This window comes from Dasypus novemcinctus, chromosome 12, assembly GCF_030445035.2.
Source record: "Dasypus novemcinctus isolate mDasNov1 chromosome 12, mDasNov1.1.hap2, whole genome shotgun sequence".
NCBI classification, from domain to species: domain Eukaryota; kingdom Metazoa; phylum Chordata; class Mammalia; order Cingulata; family Dasypodidae; genus Dasypus; species Dasypus novemcinctus.
This window is the reverse complement of record NC_080684.1, coordinates 47961851-47982831: the sequence shown is the minus strand read 5'-3', so window position 1 is coordinate 47982831 and position 20981 is coordinate 47961851. Positions and strand designations below refer to the sequence as shown.

The 20981-nt window shown below is 38.4% G+C and overlaps 1 protein-coding gene and 1 pseudogene across 31 annotated transcripts in view; both read left to right on the top strand.

Annotated features, from left to right (window-relative positions):
* GRIP1 (glutamate receptor interacting protein 1) overlaps window positions 1-20981 on the top strand; it is a 746896-nt gene that overhangs the window by 638959 nt on the left and 86956 nt on the right. For 10 of the 31 annotated variants that reach the window (XM_071218930.1, XM_058308390.2, XM_058308386.2 and 7 more), the window contains 3 exons: window positions 6777-6924; window positions 8786-8955; window positions 14902-15057. In XM_071218930.1, the coding sequence (XP_071075031.1) occupies window positions 6777-6924; window positions 8786-8955; window positions 14902-15057 (474 nt within the window). Of the gene's footprint in view, window positions 1-6776; window positions 6925-8785; window positions 8956-14097; window positions 14254-14901; window positions 15058-20981 lie in introns of all 31 variants that reach the window. The other 21 variants (XM_058308387.2, XM_058308385.2, XM_071218935.1 and 18 more) reach the window with 3 other exon arrangements.
* Window positions 5400-6095, top strand: LOC101441385 (rRNA-processing protein FCF1 homolog pseudogene; annotated as a pseudogene).

Sequence of the window (20981 nt, the reverse complement as noted above, 5' to 3'; positions counted from 1 at the left end):
CTCATTATGATACACTCATGTTATAAAGTTGAAATTTTGGTCTGGGAATGCCTTAACATGAAAGCTTACTATTGTGTGTGTTTGTACAAAGGTGATGGAATCATCTCTCAAAATCAGTCTTTAAAGATTGCTATTGTTATGATAACATTTGAAAAAGACCAAGATATCGCCTGCTCTTGATAAACGCTAATTGTCTAGAATCATTTTTTTTAAATGTGTTTATTTATTTTAAAGAAACTTTAGATTACATAAATATTACATTAAAAATATAGGAGTGGGGGTGAATGGGGACCTCATATTTTTTTAATGTAATATTTTTAAAAAATGAATTTAAAAAATTAAATTAAATTAAAAAAAAAAAAAGAATCCACCACCAAAAAAAAATATGTATATATATAGGAGATTCCCATATACCTCCCTTCCTTCCCTTCCCACACTTTCCCACATTAACAACATCCTTCATTAGTGTGGTACATTTGTTAAAATTGATGAACACTTATTGAAGCATTGCCACTAATCATGGATTATACTTTACATTATAGTTACACTCTGTCTCATGCAATTTTGTAATATGACAAAATATATAATGGCCTGTATCCATCACTGCAGTGTCATGTAGGACAATTCCAATGTCCCAAAAATGCCCCCATGTTACACTTATTTTTCCCTCTTCCTCCCCTTAGACCTCTAGTGGTCACTGCCTCCATATCAGTGATAAAAGTTCTTCCATTGCTAGAATAATAAGTCTATAATAGAATAATAGTAAGTCTACTTTAGTTCATTGTTCATTCCCCATTCTTGAGGATTTGGGGATGGTGATGCCCACTCTGCTTTTAACTGAGAGGGGGCTTAGATCCCATGGGACAGATGGGTGGAAATCCCTTGCTTGCAGTTGGAGACTCTCTCTGTTCTTGGGATGGATGTTGTCAATCATCATCACCTTGTTAGTTGTCCTGGGTGAGTCCAATGAACTGAAGAGTAGGTGTTGCAACTCTGCCAAGACTCAGGGCCCAGCCGGCACATGGACAGACCAAAGGTTTAAGTCTCTTGGATATATACCTATCAACTCTAGCACTAACTATAGTTCAAATAGAAAGAGCAGAAGAATCATGTGTAGGCAAACCAACTCTGCCACACTGGGGAGCATAAATTCCAAGGTAAGGCCCACTGGTTGGGCGTTAAACTCCTGAGTTTTCTGCCCTGCCTATAATGTCTGGATATCTCCAAAACCCTCAGGAGCCCTTCTATTTGGAGCAATATTTAATGTAGTAGTCAATGAGATCCTGCTGAGACACGCATAAGGAAAACCTCTGGAATGACCTCCTGACTCACTTTGAACTCTCTTAGCCTTAAGAACACGTTCATATTTACTATTTCCCTGATATGGTCAAGATCTTTTTTCAGATGCATTGCTAGTTGGTGCTCTTAATAATCCCTCAGAGCCAGGGAGGCTCATCGCAGTGAGTCATGTCCCATGCTGGGGGGAAGATAGCGCATTTATATGCTGAGTTTGGCTTAGAGAGAGGCCACATTTGAGCAACAAGGAGGCCCTCAGGAGGTAATTCTTAGGCAACATATAATACTAGGCTAAGTTTCAATTTCAAAAGAAAAGCCCCTTCCTTAACCATGGCTTTAAATCCCTGTTGTCTCAGAATTTTGAGGCTTTCTACTTTCAATGTTAAGAGACTCATTAATTGTACATTAGCCTTCCCAAAGTGGAAATATTACATTTGTTGTTCCTTGAAAGCCTTAACATTAAATATACTACTTAAAGAAAGACTGCTGTAGTTTCCATTCACAAAGGAGTACCAAAGTAGCTGTGAATATGTTCTCTCTTTCTAAATTATGGGCAGCAGAGGATCCAGCACCCTTTCTTTTTCCAGGCTTCTTGATATTGCTATTCCTGTCAGTTATTTCTCCAAGAGAAATTTTATTATTAATTTTTCAATATAACTGGAATCTTGGAACCATGCAAGAGTATAATTTTTAATACTTTAACAAATATATAGTCCTAGAAAAAAGAATAGTGACTTAAAGAGTTCATATTTAAATAATTTCTGAATATACTGATAACCTCTTTAAAAACCTCTGATGTTTAATCATGACATACTATTTTTAAGAAAAATTAATACCTAGTGTGTATATTTAGTGATGGTTAGTTGTAGTTTCGTAAAATTTATATTTGCAAATGCTTAATCTGAAATAACTGCTGCTTAGAATAAATGTTTAAGAAAGGTGCATTGGAGGGATCATCTCAAGTGTAAAGGTCTATCACGATACAGATTAAGCTGTGGTAAAAAAAAAAAAAAAGTACTGTGGTAACAATACTAGCTTAAATGTGATCATTTACTTCTCAAGAACTTAAGAAGTTCCTGGGGATATGGTTTCAGAAACCTAGGCTTCCTTTATCTTATGGTTCAATACTCTTATCTACCTCGTTGAAGATGGTTCACAAGTTTTGGGTTCACATTCCAATAGCAGTAAAATGGAAAAGAGGGAGGGAAGGGCACACCCATTCCTTTTAAGAGTACATCCAGCACATGTCACATCTCACTTCCACTCACTTCCCATTGGTTGGAACACATTGCTGCAAGGGCGGATGGGAGATGTCCTTAGACAGGTATCCATTTGCTCAGCAAAAACTTAGAAATCTATAACATAGAAATGTTAATATATTACATTAATTTGTAAAGCCAAATAACTTTATCTTTAGATATGAGAAAATCAAGATATGAGAAAATCATATGGAAGAGTATAAGTTATTGTCACCCCCATACTTACCTACTGAAATCCCACAAGGCTATATGAAATAGTTTGGAAGTCTAAAATTAGCCCATTCTGAAGTCCTAGAAAGATAATGTGAGAAAAGGACCTACTAAAGGTCCAGAACTATGTGGAGTTTAGCCTGAGTGGGAAAAGAGGTTGCAAAGGAGCATTCTCAAGGAAGGGGGACAGCAAGCTGCTGGGGGTGGAACTAGAGGCAACAGGTTATGTACACGTGGGGTCAGCAGCAGATTTTTCACTTTTAATAGTTGATAGGTGGGCAGATCAACCTCGCTAAAGAGGAAGAATAGCTAAAACAGAGGCTGCAGGGACTGACCAGAATTCTTTACTAGGGAATCCTTTACCAAGCAGGGGAGGTGCAAACCACTGTTGCACATGCCACGGGGGTCGCACTCGCAAGATGAGAGCGAGGCAGGGCCCTGGGCAGCACGGTGACCATGAGGAGCACAGAAGAGAAACAAAGCAGGAAATGAGGGAAAGCAAGGAAGAGAAGCCAGGACGTAATCAGTGGCCCTAGTCTGATTTTAGTAGATCATGGCAATTAGCATTAGCACAGGATTGTGAGCAAGATCAGAGAGTGGCAGCCACCGTTGAGTGACTCATGGCAAGTTACAGCCATAAAATCACAGAACCCAAAAGTCCTCTTGGGAGGCCAAGATTTCTGACTCGTCCCAGCAGTCATTAATAATGAGACTCTGTTCTAGAATTGACAGGAAGATGTATGGGCTTTACTAGTCTCTTAACCTTTTTAGGATTAATTATTACATTATCACCAATCCTATAAGAAGCAGAGCACCTACAAAAACCCTTAGCATTGGAATGTGTATGTTGTTGGCCTGAATGTTAATCTCGAACTGATGACGGCTCTCTCTCATGAACCTTTCAGCCTCATGAGTTAATAATGCCCACTCTCTGATCTCTTGCAGTAGGAATATAGATTTGTTAGTTCACTATATCTGAGTGGTGCCTTGGTGAAAGAAATATACGTGTTGAAAACAAGATTGTATTAATAAAGTCTCAAACACTAGAGCAGTAAAAATTAAGGAAAACAATACAGACCAATTTGCAGTCTTGAAAAATGAGGTGACTCAAAGACTTGACTTTGTAATGTATCAATAATAATATTCTATATATATAACACTTTATAAATTACCATTTACTTTATACATTGATTCAATTGTAATTAACACTGTGAAAATGTACCATTTTATAGGTAATTGAGCAGGCTTAGAAAGCTTTAGTAACTTGTTCTAGGTACCACTTCTAAAACACTGCAAAAAGGAGAATAAAATGCAAATGTTTTAACTCCATGTCCAGGGCTCTTTCCCATTCAATCCCTGCCTCTTTTGAGCTTTAAGCAACATCATGAGTTTTCCCATTTGTTTACCAATGTATTCAACGACTCTTCATTACACCCCTCCTGTGTGCCCATCATTATGCCAGCCACTGAGAACTCTGTGATCAACAAGATACATTCTCTGCCTTCACAGCAAGTTTACAGTCTGGGAAAGGCCAGAGACTAGTGATCTAAACTGGCCATTGTAAAACAGGGAGGTGTGTGTTGTAACAGCAGGGATATCACAAATCCTGAGTTAGGAGAGATTTCCAGAAGAATTGACCTTTACATTGGGTCCCAAAGGTTGAGTAGGAGCTGAAGGAATGAAGAGTGTTCCCAGAAAAAAATAAAGCATGTATAAAGTCACTCCTGAAGGGGAGGTGACCCTAGATGAGGTCCAAAGTAGAGAAAAACCCAGTGTTTACAGATTCAACTTCAGTGTACCCCTTCATATATTCATCTAATTAGAGGCATCATCCATCCATCATCCACCCGTCACCCTTCCAGCCATGCATTCATAGTAGGTGTTAAGATATTTATTGAATTAAATAATATTTAAATGTTTATTTTTTTAACTTAGTGCATGCCAGGCACTATGCCAAGTGATGAAGGGTACAAAGATATATGAGACATTGTCGCAGCTGATGTGAAGCTTAAAATCCAATTGAGAGTAAGAACGAGCGTGCGGCGTGAACATGGGGAAACAAAAGAAAGCAAGGATTGGACTTACCACACTCAGCTAAGATGGAGGTGAAGAAGGACAACCACCACACCATGGAGCCTAGAGTGATTACAACTGAAAATGGGAGGATTGCATCCAGCATCCAGGTGGAATCTGAGCCTCCTCTTGACATAAAGGTGCAATGGACACAACCAATCCAGTGTCCACATAGAAGAGGTGGCATTGGATTGGGAAAAGTGGACATAATGGACAAAGGGTATGGGGAAAGGCAGGAAGAGATGAGAGGTGGAGGCGTCTTCGGGACATGGAGCTGCCCTGGATGGTGCTTCAGAGGTAATCACCGGACATTGTAAATCCTCACAGGGCCTACTTGATGGAATAGAGGAGAGTATGGGCCATGATGTGAACCAATGTATATGAGGTGCAGAGGTGCCCAAAGATGTACTTACCAAATCCAATGGATGTGTCATGATGATGGGAACGAGTGTTGTTGGGGGGGGGGGAGAGGGGGGATGGGGGGGTGGGGTTGAATGGGACCTCACATGTATATTTTTAATGTAATATTATTACAAAGTCAATAAAAAAAAAAAAAAAAAAAAGAAAGCAAGGAAGTATGCGACCATGAAGCGAATGCTTAGTCTCAGAGATCAGAGGCTCAAAGAAAAGGATAGATTAAAATCTAAAAAGAAAGAAAAGAAAGATCCCAGCGCACTCAAGGAAAGAGAAGTGCCTCAACACCCTTCCTGCTTATTCTTCCAATATAATACACAGCTGGGCCCACCTTACCACATCCTGGTTGATACCAACTTTATCAACTTTTCCATCAAAGCCAAATTGGATTTAATGCAGTCGATGATGGACTGTTTGTATGCTAAGTGTATCCCTTGTATAACTGACTGTGTCATGGCTGAAATTGAAAAATTGGGACAGAAGTATTGAGTGGCTCTAAGGATTGCTAAGGATCCAAGATTTGAACGATTACCATGCACACACAAAGGAACCTATGCAGATGACTGTTTAGTTCAGAGAGTAACTCAGCACAAGTGTTATATTGTGGCCACAGTTGATTGGGACCTTAAGCGAAGAATCAGAAAGATCCCTGGAGTTCCTATCATGTACATTTCTAACCATAGGTACAACATCGAATGGATGCCAGATGATTATGGAGCCCCTAGGTTCTAGTCCTTGCAAGACAAAATTCCTCCCCCTTCTACTGACTTTCTCTGTTAGTATTTCATTAAACATGCTCTCTTATGAGCTGATTGAGTGTAATTAAGTGCACTCACTTTTTTATACTGTTTTGAAAATGATATTTTGTGTCATTTAAAGATTTGTTGCTTTTTTTATAAACCAGAAGCTCATTTGATTGCTAGATCATTAATGGTCTTTGTTTTATATTTCTTTATTCAACAAATGTTTAAGTCCATAACAAGGTGCTTAATAAGATATGGTCCTGCCCTCAAGACTCAATAGGTGGGGAAGAGGAACATGTAAATAAATAAATACAGTAAAATACTGTGCCCAGGTAAAAGTATGGAGGGGTAGGATCCATGGAGTCATAAACATGGAAAGAATGATTTCTTTCTACTTGGTTGGGATGGGAGGGGAGAAAGACTAGAGGTGGTGGTGTTTTGACTTAATCTTTGAAATAATGAGTCAGTACTGTGTTAGAGAGTCCTGTGTGGGTCTGGTTCTATAAGTTTAAAATTATTTCAAAATAAAAATTAAAAAAAAAAAATCCAATTGAAGACATAAACATGTGCACACAATACATCTGGAATAAAGCAGGTGCCCTGAGAGAGAGAAAAGTTGCCACTGGCTGTGGGGTTGTTATATGGAGGAAAATCTAAGTTTCAGCAATAAAACTGTTAACAGGCGAGCATCTGACTGAACAATTTCCATCTTTCTTTTTCTTTCGTCTCTTTGCTTATAAGTCTTATTTTGTTTTGTTTTCTGAAATTTGTTCTTCGACAGATTCTGTAGCAACAGCATCCGGGCCACTACTAGTTGAAGTTGCCAAAACTCCTGGTGCCAGCCTTGGGGTTGCCCTAACTACCTCAATGTGCTGTAATAAACAGGTCATTGTCATAGACAAAATCAAATCTGCAAGTATTGCAGACAGGTGAGTGCCATAGAAAGTGTCTACTTTTCAAAATTGCATATGCATTTGAATAATATGAATATACACATGTAATAGACACACATGCATACATATATACACACAATAAAAAACAGCTTTCTTAACAGTTTACATGAGTTTCATGTAGGAAAACAAGTCAATGCTTGGGCTCTTAAAAATTCATCTACCTTTTTGACCACCCCATTATGTAAAAGTAACTCATCCAGGTGTGTTTGGTACGGCCTTTGAAAAGCAATGGGGCTAAAAAAAAGTCAAGCAATTCAGCAAATTTTCCTACTGTGTCCTAGAGTAATAACCTGTTCTTCACGTAGGGTAGTGGACTGGATATGCTACATGCAGAGAAGTCACAGGTTTTCTGGAATTATTAACAATTAAATCCTTCCACATAAAATATTATTCTTTTTTTTTTAAAATAAAACAATTTTTTTATGGAATCTTTAAAGAGAGATCCTATACTGCCATAATAAGTTAATTTTAGGATTTTACAACTTTTGAAGGTGCCTTAAAATACTATCCATTCCAGTGACACTATAAAAGCAAAACTCCTTTCACCTGATTTTTTTACCCTAATTAATATTTTAGTTAAGATAGATGGGACAAAAAAAAAGACTGCCTTCCCACCTAATAAATTATTTTACAGCTCCTGATAAGAAAACCCCCACCTCCCATAGCCAAAGTACCCCAAGTGCATCAACATGAAACTGTCTTTTTAGATGCAAGAATTGACTTCGAATGCTTTTTTGAGAAGTAGACTAATCAAACTGTGAAAATTTTTATTTATGCTCAAATGACCAGTGTCCCTTGCATGATTCCAGCCCTCTTCTCCACATGCCCGCACCCTGCCTGGTGAAGCTCCTACTATGTGCAGTGGCCTGCAGCAGCCCCCTGTAGTGGTCAGTCTACAGCTCCACTGTGGTCTTACCCTACATTCAATCCTTTAACGGTGACGGCCATTGATCCAGAGGTGTTCTCCAGTTCAATGGTGCAGGATGCTTTAATTTTCTCCCTCTGTTTTTTTCCCATTCCACAGGGGGTAACCAGTTTAAGGAGCTGTCCACTTGACTGGTACGTCGGGATGCTGACTGCTGTGTTTGCTTTTCTCCACTCATCCAGTAGCCAGTGTCTTGAGTTCAGCAAGATGTAGCAGCTAGCCCCTCCCCTGCCCCCAGCTTTTCCCTTCACTCCCCACACAGGCCTCTCTTCATTGCTCCTTTGATTCCTGCACAATTCCCATCACCATTGAGAGCTTCTATGCTAATAAGGTTTACCTCCAGAATAACAAAGTAAAACACAATAGTAAAGAACTGGTCATCTGGGAGCTTGTGTGAAAAGATTCTGAGGAAGTACTACCTGAATCTCCCCCATGTTATTCCTGTTCACACATACAATAGTTGCAAATGACTCCATTCCAGCTCTGTGTGGCACGTCTTGGGATTCTGACTCTTTACCAGCTCCTGTATGTGTGTGTACATATATATATAAACCTTGGAGGAAAAAAATCACAGAAAAAGTCAAGGGACAAATTTTCCAGGTCTTCACTCCCCTCCCGCTCACTTCCCCCCTTAACCTTCAGCACCACCACCCCAAAAGATTATCTTTTAAAGAACGAGAAAAAAAAATCCCTTGAAATGTTCCTGTATTTTCTACAAGGTTTTACATTCCTATTCATATCCAAGATACTTACAGTGTGACAGATGGTATTTCCTATAACACTCAAACGTTTCCTTTTTTTTTTTTTTTAAGTAAATGAAAACAGTGTGTAATTTTAACTGTGAAGCACATGAAAGCCATATTCCGAACAAGAAAGCCACTTCATCGTGCTGAGTGTTTCTCTTTCCGTTAGATGTGGGGCTCTGCATGTGGGAGATCACATCCTTTCCATCGACGGCACCAGCATGGAATACTGCACTCTAGCAGAAGCAACCCAGTTCCTCGCAAACACCACTGACCAGGTCAAGCTTGAGATTCTTCCCCATCACCAGACCCGACTGGCCCTCAAGGGACCTGAACACGGTGAGAAGATCCATCTAGATTAATCCCTTTATCTTCCCCCTTGCCGTTATTGCGTCTGCCAGCAGAGTTAGAAAACAAAGGCACTGAATTTAATTCTGACTGTATCATTTCTTTTCAGAATTTCAGGTTATCTTTGTTTACTCTTCTTCATCTTCCAAATACTTTTCCAAGCTACTTGTAGTTTATTGGAAACCCCAAAATTGAAGAAAGAATTTTTTTAAGTGGAACTTTCAGGCTAGCACCCTTTTATATTGAATAAAAGAGAGAAAGCCTTTGGTGCAAATTGAGTGTGGAGCAAAGGGAAATAATTTGACTTCCTGTATTCACGTTAGATTTCCATTCTACCCAAAGGACAATGAAGGCAGATAGTACAACTCTCACAAATATTTTTTCACTTTCTACATTTTTTGTCTGTTTGTCAGAGTAATTTTTTTTAGGATGGAGAATAACCTTTTTCTGTTCAAACACCTTACTTGGTAGAATTGGAATATTTGACTGCATTTATTCAATAAAAAGTATAAGAAGAAAAAATCAGCATTTTTACTGTCTAAAAACCATGGATATACTTGCTGAGAATTTATAGACCATCCATCTACGCATCTTTATGCATGAAGGAAAAGGGGCTTTGAGCCCAAAACTAAATAAAGGCTCTCCAGAGGGGATTTTGTTCTAACCTCTTCTCCCTCCTTTTTGTTAAACCAAGTTACCCCCCTTTATTCCCTGAAACAAGAGGCCCACTCGTGCTGTATGGAGAGCCTAAAGGGGGAGGAGGATGCAGTTCTGTGTGTTGAGAGTGAGTACAATTTTCTCTGGTTCTAGAATTTTGCTTATGAGAAAGTTGTTTGCATTATGTTGTCTCCTACTTCTTAAAACACACAGCACTTCTCCATAGTTTGGAAAAAAACAGAGGAACCAGTTAATTTTCATACTAAATGAGCAGCTGGATGCAACCTTTTTAATTAAATGGAGCTTAGACAGTCCTGGAGCTAATGAAAATCTCATCTTGGGTACAGCATTGCCCTTATCAGTTTTTAATTTTACACACTGGAGTAGAGAAATGATGCGGCATAGGCAGGTTAGGAAAAGGAATCCGGCACTGCTTGAGTAGAAATGCTAAGGAGCCACAGGACAGCGCCTTGCAGGGGAAGGCACCCCTCCCCGCAGGCCGCCCCCACCCGCACACTGGCTGAGAGGCACGATTTCTAAAACCTGAGGTTGCTTCCAAATTATTCCGAAGTCGTCACTGGCTTTGGAGCCCAGCAGGTATGAGAATGCACACTGTGTAGTGCTCTTTCAGCTTGGTGTTATGCTTGCTAAATTCCGGTATCATTGAATTGAAAATGTGTAACATCCTTTTAAAAATGTTGTCTTGATTTGCTTAATTTTCCCCTTTTTTATGCACTGTATACAAATCATAAGTACTTCAAATAGTTTCCAGCTCATGAAATATTAAATATTTTTTACTTGCCAACACAATTCGAAAAGATGAGTTTAAATATTGAAATATATGGACCAAGAACAAAATTTTTCTTTACTGTGGAAAACCTGATGGCATTTGCCCCGGGGAGGGGGCGGTTGGAATGGACTGATAGTTTAAGTCTAGCTTTCACTTCTGACCCATCACCTACTTTTGCCGAAAGTTGTCTACTGTCTTCCTTATCTAGCATATAGGCATCTACCCTACATTTTTGCTTAGTAAAAATAAAACTTTCTTTTCCATGAGGAAAGAAATGCTGGCCTCTAAAAATAATTAAACCACAGTTAAGGGGAAAAAATTACAAAAAAAATTTTTTTTTAATTTTGTTTATAATTCTCAAACTTCTGTTTTTGTGTGTAAGGGAATTGTATGTTTTTGTATATAGGGGAATTGTATTACATAGTTTTGCTTTTTTCCCCACAAGAAAGTTCTGGTTATTTTTTCAGGATCTCTGATGCCTGAACAGTGGGTCTCTAAACTGTGAATGGATAGAGATACAGCTCCCAAATTTTGCTAGGCAGTAATGTATTCACCACAGTGTTTTCTGGGAAATGTAGAAACAGGCATATTAACTAGGAAGAAGAACTCGACTGTGACTTTCACTGATAAATCACAGCATTAAAGAAGCAGAGAAAAATGAGTATTCAGTTAGGATAACAATTGTTCCAGGTACTCTAAAGTCAATCTTCCTGAGCTTTAATTCTGTCACCAGTTCTTGGGAACTTAAGCAAGTTACACACCCTTTCTGTATGTCAGTAGGTTTTTCTGTAAAATGGAGGTTATAATGAAACCTACCTCATAGGTACCTTGTGAGGATTATCATGAAAAAACACTGAGTACAATTCCTTAGTATGTAGTAAGTGCTCAGTGAAAGTTGGCTCTTGTTATTACCAGGACTATTAAAGGAGAGAATGTATATGAATATTCTTTGAAAAATGAAAGTATATACCAAAAATGTAATATCTTTTATTAAATTCCTGGATTACTTGCTTAATATATGAGTATCAAGTACACCACCACAAAACAATAATATTTAGAATGTGTATTTTAAAAAATGGCATTTCTCTTCTCTGGCCTACAGTAATCCCTTTTGCCTTTATTATCCATGACATGCAGTCTATGCATTATCATATGCCATTTATGTCTCTTAAATTATTTCATATGTACAGTGATGTAGTCCCCCAAAATAGCTCAAAGTCAAGGTGAAGGTTATATTCTGCATGTAACTTACCTGTAACAATTGGCACACTTTGGGGCACACAGTAGATGGTCAATAATATAGTGCTTGTTGATTTACTGTTAAGCTTGACAGTCCTAATAAAGCCCAGTAATTTTCAAAGTAGTCCTTTGAATGACAGTCCTTTGTAAAGAGGACAAGAGAGCAGTTGTGATTGTAGATTAGCCAGACCAGCAATGAGTGCATCTTGCTAAAAATAATCTTCTTGTATATCCCAAAGGCAAAGGAGATCCCTATTTTTGTAGAATTCACATTCTAGTATAGGGAGATAAATATTAAAAATGTATTTCAGACAGTAATAAATGCTATGAAGAGTACAAAACAGTAGTGAAATAGCATAGGGGAGGACAACTACTTCAGCCAGAGGGTCAGCAACTTCTCTGAGGCAGTTTGGCACATTCAGCTGAGACCAGAATGATGGGTAGGAGCCACCTGTACAAACAACTGGGAGAGAAGAATGTTAGAGGCAGAAAGAATTGCAAGTGCAAAGGTCCTGAGACAGAAAGGAGCCTGGCTCGCGGTAGAACAGACATGAGACCAGTGTTGCTGACATATAATAAGTGATAAGGTGAGTGGTAGCAGAGAGAACTGGAGAGATAAATAGGAGCCAGATTATGTAGAGTCATGGTAAGCAGTTTGTTCTGTTCTCTTTCTAGTGGTAAGCCACTAAAATAGTTCAAACGGAGTGATGTAATTTGATTTATGTATTTAAAAAATCACCTGCCTGTATTGTGGACACTGGAAAGTAAATGTGCAGGAGTGGAGTCAGGGAACCAAATCTGCAGTTTTTGCAGTGGTCCAGGTGAAGCAGATGGTGGCTTGAACTAGGACAGGGACAAGGGAGGTAGAATCCAAACCAGAATCAGCAGTGGGGTACAGAGAGAGGTCCTGATGGCAGAGGGCCCGGAATTAAGGTCGCTATGAAAGTGTTCTTCTACGTAGTGGATTTCTGAGATATTCTCTAAAATTTAAAGTGTCCAGTGAGTGAAACCTGGTATAGGAGAGAGACATCTGTTCTCTCTAAAAAGTACTTTTTTTGTTGGTGAGTAGATAGAAAAGTAGGCAGAATCACTATTATTAATAATAGCTAATTTGCATTTATTCTGCATACCAGCACCATGCTAAGCACCTACGTGCATAATCTTATTTAATCCTCACAGTAGTCCTGTGTGGTAGATTCTTTCATAATCTCCTTTTGATAAATGAGGAAACTGAGGTTCAGAGAGACTAAGTAACTATCTAAGGTCACAGAGAAGACGATCTGGAGCCAGAACTGAAACCCTTAGTGAGCTGACCCTACTAGTACTCTTGTTCCAAGCCCTGTCTCATACCAAAGAGGAAGTGTCTTGGCCCATGAGGCTGATAGCATGGATGGTAAGAGGTAAGCTCTTATCTAATGACCCTTCTTTCAGTTCTTACAGAGGATTTGGGGTCCTGATATGAATAAATACTGGTAAATAATTCACATGTAAGATATGTTACATTAGAGTCAGAAAAGTAGAAGATGTGAGTTCATATGTTTTTTTTTAACTCTTTAATATTGGTAAATGAAAATTTTCATATCAGACAATAAACATAATATTGCTCATATTTCAGAATGTTGAGTAGAACATTAGTTCTTAACAACATTGAAAACAGAGTGGAAACATTTCTTTAAAACTAAAGGGATGAGACGCCAAGACTAAAATTAACTTTATTAAAATTTTATGGCATCTTAAGGAAATATAAGAACACACAAAATATTTTTAAAATTATGTATCTCTTTCAGGTATAAATAAAGTTTTTCATGAAATCACAAAATGTATTGAGGCTTTTGTTTTGTCCTTACTAGTCAAGATACAGATAAGATTTTGATAATGGTAGATGATTTGAGAGGTTTGTTGTTGAGGAAAATCAAATTCAGATGATGGATTGTAGAGTAATTAAATTGTCAGAGCAGTAAATTGTGGCGCATGACTAGTAAACTACTTGATTCATCAGCCAATGTGAATTACTGTTCCTACTTTTCTTTCTCAAAATAAGTGCTACTAACTGGCCAAGATTTGCAAATCTTTAATTACTAATCGTGTGCCATAGATCTTTATGGGGTTGACTTTTAAGTTAAAAAAAAAAATGTTTTTAATCTCTACTATGAAGTGCAGCAGGAGATTAGAAATTGACTCAATAGTCATCTCAAAATGAGAAAAAATGGGCTGGGGAAAGACATGCATTATTCTTGGGAAGATGAAAAGTTTCCATCCCTATTGTGAATCATCGGTTTTGCTGACCACTGGGAAAAGGGCAAACCTGAGTAAATTTTTTTTTCTTTGCAAGCAGCTTTCATTTTTTTGCTATGCTTTTTATTTGTGCAGTTCAGTTACTTTTTCCTCTTTTGGTTCTTTTTGTTTTGTTTTGTTTTTTATTTCTCATCATCACGTCATATGGGCAGTGAAAATTCAGAGGAGCGACAGGCAACTTACCTGGGATTCCTGGGCCAGCAACCACAGCAGCCTTCCCATCCACCATCAGTGTAACACAGTCCACCCAGACCATGGCAGAGTGCCAGCCCCGGCATTCCAGAACGCGCCTGCTCCAAACAGCCCTCGTAATGTGCCAGGCTTTCTCCTCCTGGCCTTTTACTTAAATTATGTTCTTTGCACTTGTTCCTCATCTAATTCATTCCATCTTTGGCTTCATGGGTGTTGTGTGCTTTTCTGGTAATAGCAACTTGTCATTTCTGACATCTCAAGCCTGTTTTTTCTTCTATCAGAGAATTTGTTTTAGGAAAGGATGTAAATGTTCAGAATACATTGTATGTGGTCAGAGATAATTCAGCATATTATCTAGAGTCCAGTGTTCTCAGATCTTCTTTGTGTATGTGGAATCATTTATGAAATTCATGTCTGAAAATCTCTATGAAAATGAGATTGTGTGTCTGATGCACTGAATTGCTGTTTTCAGAGAAATGTGTTTTAATGTTTGTTTTTGTCTAAAGCAAAATTCATAGAGCCTGTCTATGTTCCATGGTGCTTATTTGGAGCCTGCTCTTCCTCAGGTGTTTACAGTCTCTTGTAACTCTGAAATTCTGCAAGTGCTGTCTCCATGGCTCCTAAGGCCTAGTCTTTTTGGGGGCACTCAACTAGTCACTGCGGTGCATCTCGTTTTGTCTCTGTGGATGGTGACTGGTTGGCAAGTGTGGCAGGCTCACAGCTGGTCTGAGAATGCTCTGTGCCAAGTCTTCACTCTCTTACAGCAGCTTTGGTGTCTTCATCCTTCTCTCCTACCTCCATGAGTGCATACAGCCTGAGTTCCCTGAACATGGGGACTTTACCTCGCAGCATCTACTCCACTAGCCCGCGTGGGACCATGATGAGGAGGAGACTGAAAAAAAAAGACTTCAAAAGCTCACGTAAGTGAAATGTTAGCTGATATTCTTTGGCCTGGAGAAAGCCTGTGGGCATTGAAGTCTTGAAATACTGAAACCAGTGGGAAGTAGGTTTTACAATGTGTAAACAAATCAGGTAGATGCTATCAGCTCTGTGTGAAAGACCATTAAAATCATATCCATTATCTATATGATACTGATTGCACAAAATATAACTTCAGACTTAGTTACTACTACCTTTGCCTACAGTTTTTTTATGTGAGACTTTTATCTTGATCTTTTCATCCAATGAAATAACCAAAGCTTTTTCCTATAAGACTCCTTCCTTAAATTCTGCATATTTTTGAACATGAAATTTTTGTTCTTAGGTTCTTTATTCTCTCTAAGGCAATCTTTTGAAACATAACCTATACCCTTTTTTGATAATATAAGAATCTCATACATTCATTTAATGTTGTTATAAATTTCATATTAAATTATTTTCTAAAAAGAAAAAAAAACATGGTAGGTTTGAATATAATCTTCCAAACTTTACCTCCTGGCCAAGATTCCAATACTTACCCCAAGAACTAAGTCCGTGCTACCCCCACTCTACCCCACTGAGAATCGCTGCTCTAACATATGATATTTCTTAGTGCCCTTTCCAGCCTTTTGGAAGGATAAAAGGATGCTTGTCTTTATAATAAGCATCCTGAAGTCTAGGAATTACAACTATGGTTTTTGGAAATATGATCTTCTAGGATAACCATGCGTAATATAGACAAGGCAGGAATAGGAATACGTACATGGCTACTTGGTTTTAGATAGCTGGTTGAAATATAAAGAAAAGGGTGATTGGGTGTCTCAGTGGGGAAGAAACATAAATAACTCCTAAATTGTCCTTTTCTGTTGGGGAAGGTCATATCCTTTCAGCTGATTACATAGCTTTGGGATGAAGAGAATACCTGCTTTTCCAACCAGATCAGTTAAATCAGAGTCTATGGAAGTGTGGATATTTACTGTACTTTATTTCCCATTTGGTAGCTATGACTATGATTTCTGTAAAAGAAACTTCAAGGACATGAGGTTCCCCTCTGCTGATAATGAGATAAGAATAAGGAGCATCCTTAAGTACCTAAATAAAACCAAACCCAAATACTTCAAGGCTGGTATTGAGCAGAGAATGTTCTTGTGAGAAGGGTTGGTTGGACCTATTGGCTCTTAAGTCTCTATGTCAGAGATTTATCTACCCAGGAGAATCTCTCACCAATCCCACCAGTACCACCAACAGTGTAGGAGACCAGCCATCCCCCACACTGGGAGGTGGTTTCTTCCTGTTACAGGAGCCTGATAGTTCCTTACAAAGAAAATCATTGCCAAAGATAGAGCACCACTGTGGCATATCATGACTTTGCCTTGCATATCCCTTCAAAGTATAGAATTACCCAACAATTCCACTCATTTATATACCCAAAGAAACAGAAAACAAGAACTCAAACACTTATATATCAGTTTTCATAGTAGCATTATTTACAACAGCCAAAAGACGTAAACAACCCAAGTATACATCAATATATGAATGAATAAACAAAATGCGGTATTTCATACAATGGATTATTTGGCCATTAGAAGGAATGAAGTTCTGAAACATAATATAACATTGATGAACCTTGAAAATATTATGCTGAATGAAATAAGCAAGGCACATATGATTTCACATATATGAAATTCCTAGAAATAGCAAATTCATAGAGACAAAAAGTAGATTAGAAGTTACTGGGGGAGTTGTTCCTTGGTGGGTGTAGAGGATTTGTACATTTTGGAAATTTTTTAATTTTTAAAAAATAGTAGGAAAGCAAATTTGTGTTGTATAGAGGTTCCTAGGTTATCAGTGTCTCTTCTGCTACTCTTAACTTTCATTGGTCCTTAGATGCACCAAGTTTTGTTAAATTTATCAGTTTATAGCATTTCATTGTTCTGTGCAGGAGTCTTCTAATCTGTGTGCATGGGGGGCGGGGTATTTCATTTAATTCCTGATTCCAGTTCCAATATACACCCTCTCTAACATGTATGTGTGTGTATGTGATGCATCAATATATATTTATATATACATAGATATATTTCTCATCTTTAAAATATCAAAATGACAGCAAATTTGAAATTAGGAAAATGGGAGGAAGAATGAGTTTAGTCAAAATGAGAACAAGGAACTTCTAGAGTTCCATGTTTCTCAGCTGACACTAGAGTAAATTGTTTACTCTTGGAAGGAACTTGTTGAAGGGCTATATAGCGAACAGTTTTGGAATATGGCAAGGGAGTAAAGAGTTTATTTTAAAGAAACAGGGAAACAAGGAAAGTACACAGTCCAAGGCATGGACTTCAGGTGTGCTGCAGAATGATATGCACACATGGGGCTCCAGATCAGGCCTTTTAAAAGTCTGTCTTCCTCCCCAGGCATAATGTTGGGGGAGGGGCCCCAGCTATTTGCTGTTCTGATTGGTTGTCCCATCTGTCAGTTTTCAGGAGCTGGTGAGGCATTTTGAGGGTATCTAGGACTTGCCCTTGACACTAAAAGAGATTATTCTTGTGGCCATGTTCTCCTGGGATCCCTCAAGAGGTTTCCAGGCAGAGTCTCACAGCCATGTGGTCTGCCAGGCCGCAGCCACCTTCCCCCTTTCACTAGACTAACCTGCCTCAACTCCCCCCTCAGACAGTTTACACCATTATTCCAAAGGGGGCGCTGAGGGGCAATTTGGCCAAGTTCCTAAATCTCTCTGTTTCAACTTTCTTATCTGCAAAAGGAAGATAATTATAGTACTGAACTTCATTGGGTAATTGTGAAGAGTATATGAAATAATATATTTAAGTGCTCAGAATAACACCTGGTTACTAGTAAGCACTATTTCATTGTTAGCTATTATGAGTAATATGTGTTAGCCATTAGTATGCCTACATATGAATTGTCGTGTAAAAATCTGGTGTCATTTTTCTCAGATTCATGCATTTTTCACAATATTTCTATTTTGGCATAACATATTGGTCTTGAGTCTTCCATACAATACCTTCAGGGTTTGTCTCTGAATTTTTTTAACATATCGTGACTTCCTATACAGCACTTATCACGGAGGAACAGGCTAACGTCCCTCGGCAGGGATGTGCAATTAAAACGAATGTTTTAATGTTTGAACATCTGCTTCAATGGCTATCCATTTGTTTGTGTTAGATAAGACTGTGTTGATTAAGGCCATTAGTTTTTACAAATGAATGCTAATATGTTTGACTATCTCAGGTTGATATTTACACATCTTGAATTTTATAGCAGGAAACAAAGCAGAGGACACTCAGTTACTGATATCCATAACCAGCTCATAAATTCTCTCTTGAACCAACACTTTATTTTCCAAGATAATAGAAGTATAAATAGCAACCTGATTCATGAAATTTCTTGTTGCTCCTGTTTGCTGTAGACATTAGCCTGTGGAGCACCACTGACAATATACTTAGATTATTTGTAAATGTGTCTCATTTCTGAAAGACCTGGAAAACAAAACAAATGACAGTATTCCAAATTTTAAAAAGAAAAAATTTTTAAGAGGATTTAGTGTCTACTTTGTTTTTCTTGTTTTCTGTTTTTTCTCAAGTTTGGAATGGTCACATTAGATATAAGGATTTTCCCAAATAACTGATAATGAAAGTTTTATTGACACACCCTATGCCATGGTTTACTTCCACCATTTTATTTGTGTCTTTATTGTGTGCCACCATTTGCTACCTCCTTTCTAAGACTTGCGTTTCTATAGCAACCAGCCATTTGTATGGATGGTGAATCATGGCAAAAGCCATAAATATAAGAAAAGATCTCTTTGCTGTATTGGCAATGAGTTGAGGCCAGAACCCTCAAAACAGAAAAGAAAATTCTCATATGTGGAAGGACATGGTCAGAAAACAATGAAACCTTCTCACATCAGTGGTAATACATTCTATATCATTGACCTTAGGAGAAAAACAGGAAGTCTGTACCAACATGTTACAAGGACTAAAATAGGAAAATGTCATGCTTGTTTCAGAGGGAGAATGATGTAAACACCCAGCTCTAGGTTTTTAGGAGTGTCACAAAGCCCTGGGAGGGCAACAGAGCCATGTCACAGAGGAAACCCTCCCGTAGCCACTTCCAGAAACATACTGGCCTTTCCCCACTGCCTGGGCTACCTCTTTGCCTGCCACAGAGGCCAAAGCTTCTTCCAGAACCCCATATCCCCCTGTTATGGGGGCATGACTGAGCAGTAGAGCTGGCAGTTCCCCCTGCTTTGTGCTTCCTGCTCCTGCAAAAAACCAATGTAGAGAACCTGCCAGTCCCCAGTCTGCCTGAATTGCAGCAAAAGGCAGAAGTTAGAACACATTCCCAGAATGGCCTTCATCTCTTTGGTTGTCGTCACCATTTGCTACCAGGAAGGGTGACATTGAAAAGTGCTGAAAGGAAGAGAATGAAAAGTCCTAACAGCTTTTCTAGCCTCTTCCACCTACCTTTGAAAAAAGAATGGAAGATACCGGCAGCTAATGGTAAGCTAAGAGACCATGCAGGAGCTCTTGAAGGGGATAGCTTATAAGCTGCCCCCACAGGTTGGAGACGGGAGCCATTGGCCATCACCACCGCTCTCTTTAACTGGGTCACCTGATACCTGATGTGTTGGGTCCACAGCAGGTCAGCTCTAATGTTCAACAGTTAAGTGAGACAAAGGTTACTAACCCCACATGACAAGATCAAAATATAATGAAAAATGTGTTATATTAATACGCCTTTGAGGCCCTCTGCTCTCTAAGCCTTTTTTTTTTCAGTTAGGCCAGTAAAAAGAATTTATTTGGGAAATGAAGGAAAGAACAGAGCAATGGGAGAGAAAGACAGAAATACACATCAAGATTTGTTACGGGCCCCTCTAGGCAGAGAGAGAGCCTCTCTATGCTTTTTAAATGCTCCTGGTATCTGATAGTAAACCTCACAACCTTCTCGATGAAGGAAACCTTTGGCAGGTTTTTCACCAAGCTGTCTTTGTTTCGTTTCCCTTCCTCACACCAGGAAAGATGAGAATTGACAGGAACACAGGCTCATTTCCTGCAGAACTGAAGGGCTGTGAACACATTCCTCTCTGAATGGGAGCAGGACAGAGCGGACCTCCGCACACACCTGTTAGAGTATGCAAACACAGTGTGTCAGCGATGTAGTCATTTCCATCTTCCCCAGTGAGTACAGGGGGTATGCCTCAGGCCAGAGCCAGTAGCTCGAAGCCTAGCAGCAATTGAAAGCCTGGCAGGAATATTTGTTCCTGGAGAGAGAATTTACCATACAAAATTTTAAACTACAGGATTATAATTTATAAATTACCTTTATTTTCTTCTGATGATTGAACACATTAATGAAACAGCATAATCAAGCTTATCTTTTTTTTCTCCTCCAAGCGATATTGATTGTTTTCTTCTTCTGGTTCAACATCTTTAAATCGACAGTTTATCTTTTTCAAGTCTGGTCATCATTTTCAAGACTTCAGTATAAATGAGTAATCAATGCATACAATTTTAAATGAAGTTTAACTGTTTCAAAGAACAGATTCCAGTATGTCAGGACTTTCAGAGTTAATTGTAAAATCCTAAATTATGTAATATAATTCTATATTTATGATGTAAACTATAAAACTTTATATAATTACAAAATAAACTTAATACAGAAATTTATTTTAAGTACTAAATTATATCTCCTAATAATTTCTATCATTTCAACTTGCCTCCAGATAGAACTTATAAATTTAATGACACCCACACTGAATCAGCATTTATTCTTATTTTCAAAACCTTTTAGTGAATGAAATTCCTCAACTATCTTCTCTAACAGTTCCAAAAATAAAGCAAAGCTTTCCTTTGAGAAGGTCTTCACTTTATCTAATCTGTTCCCCTTTTACTATTAAATAGACCCATTT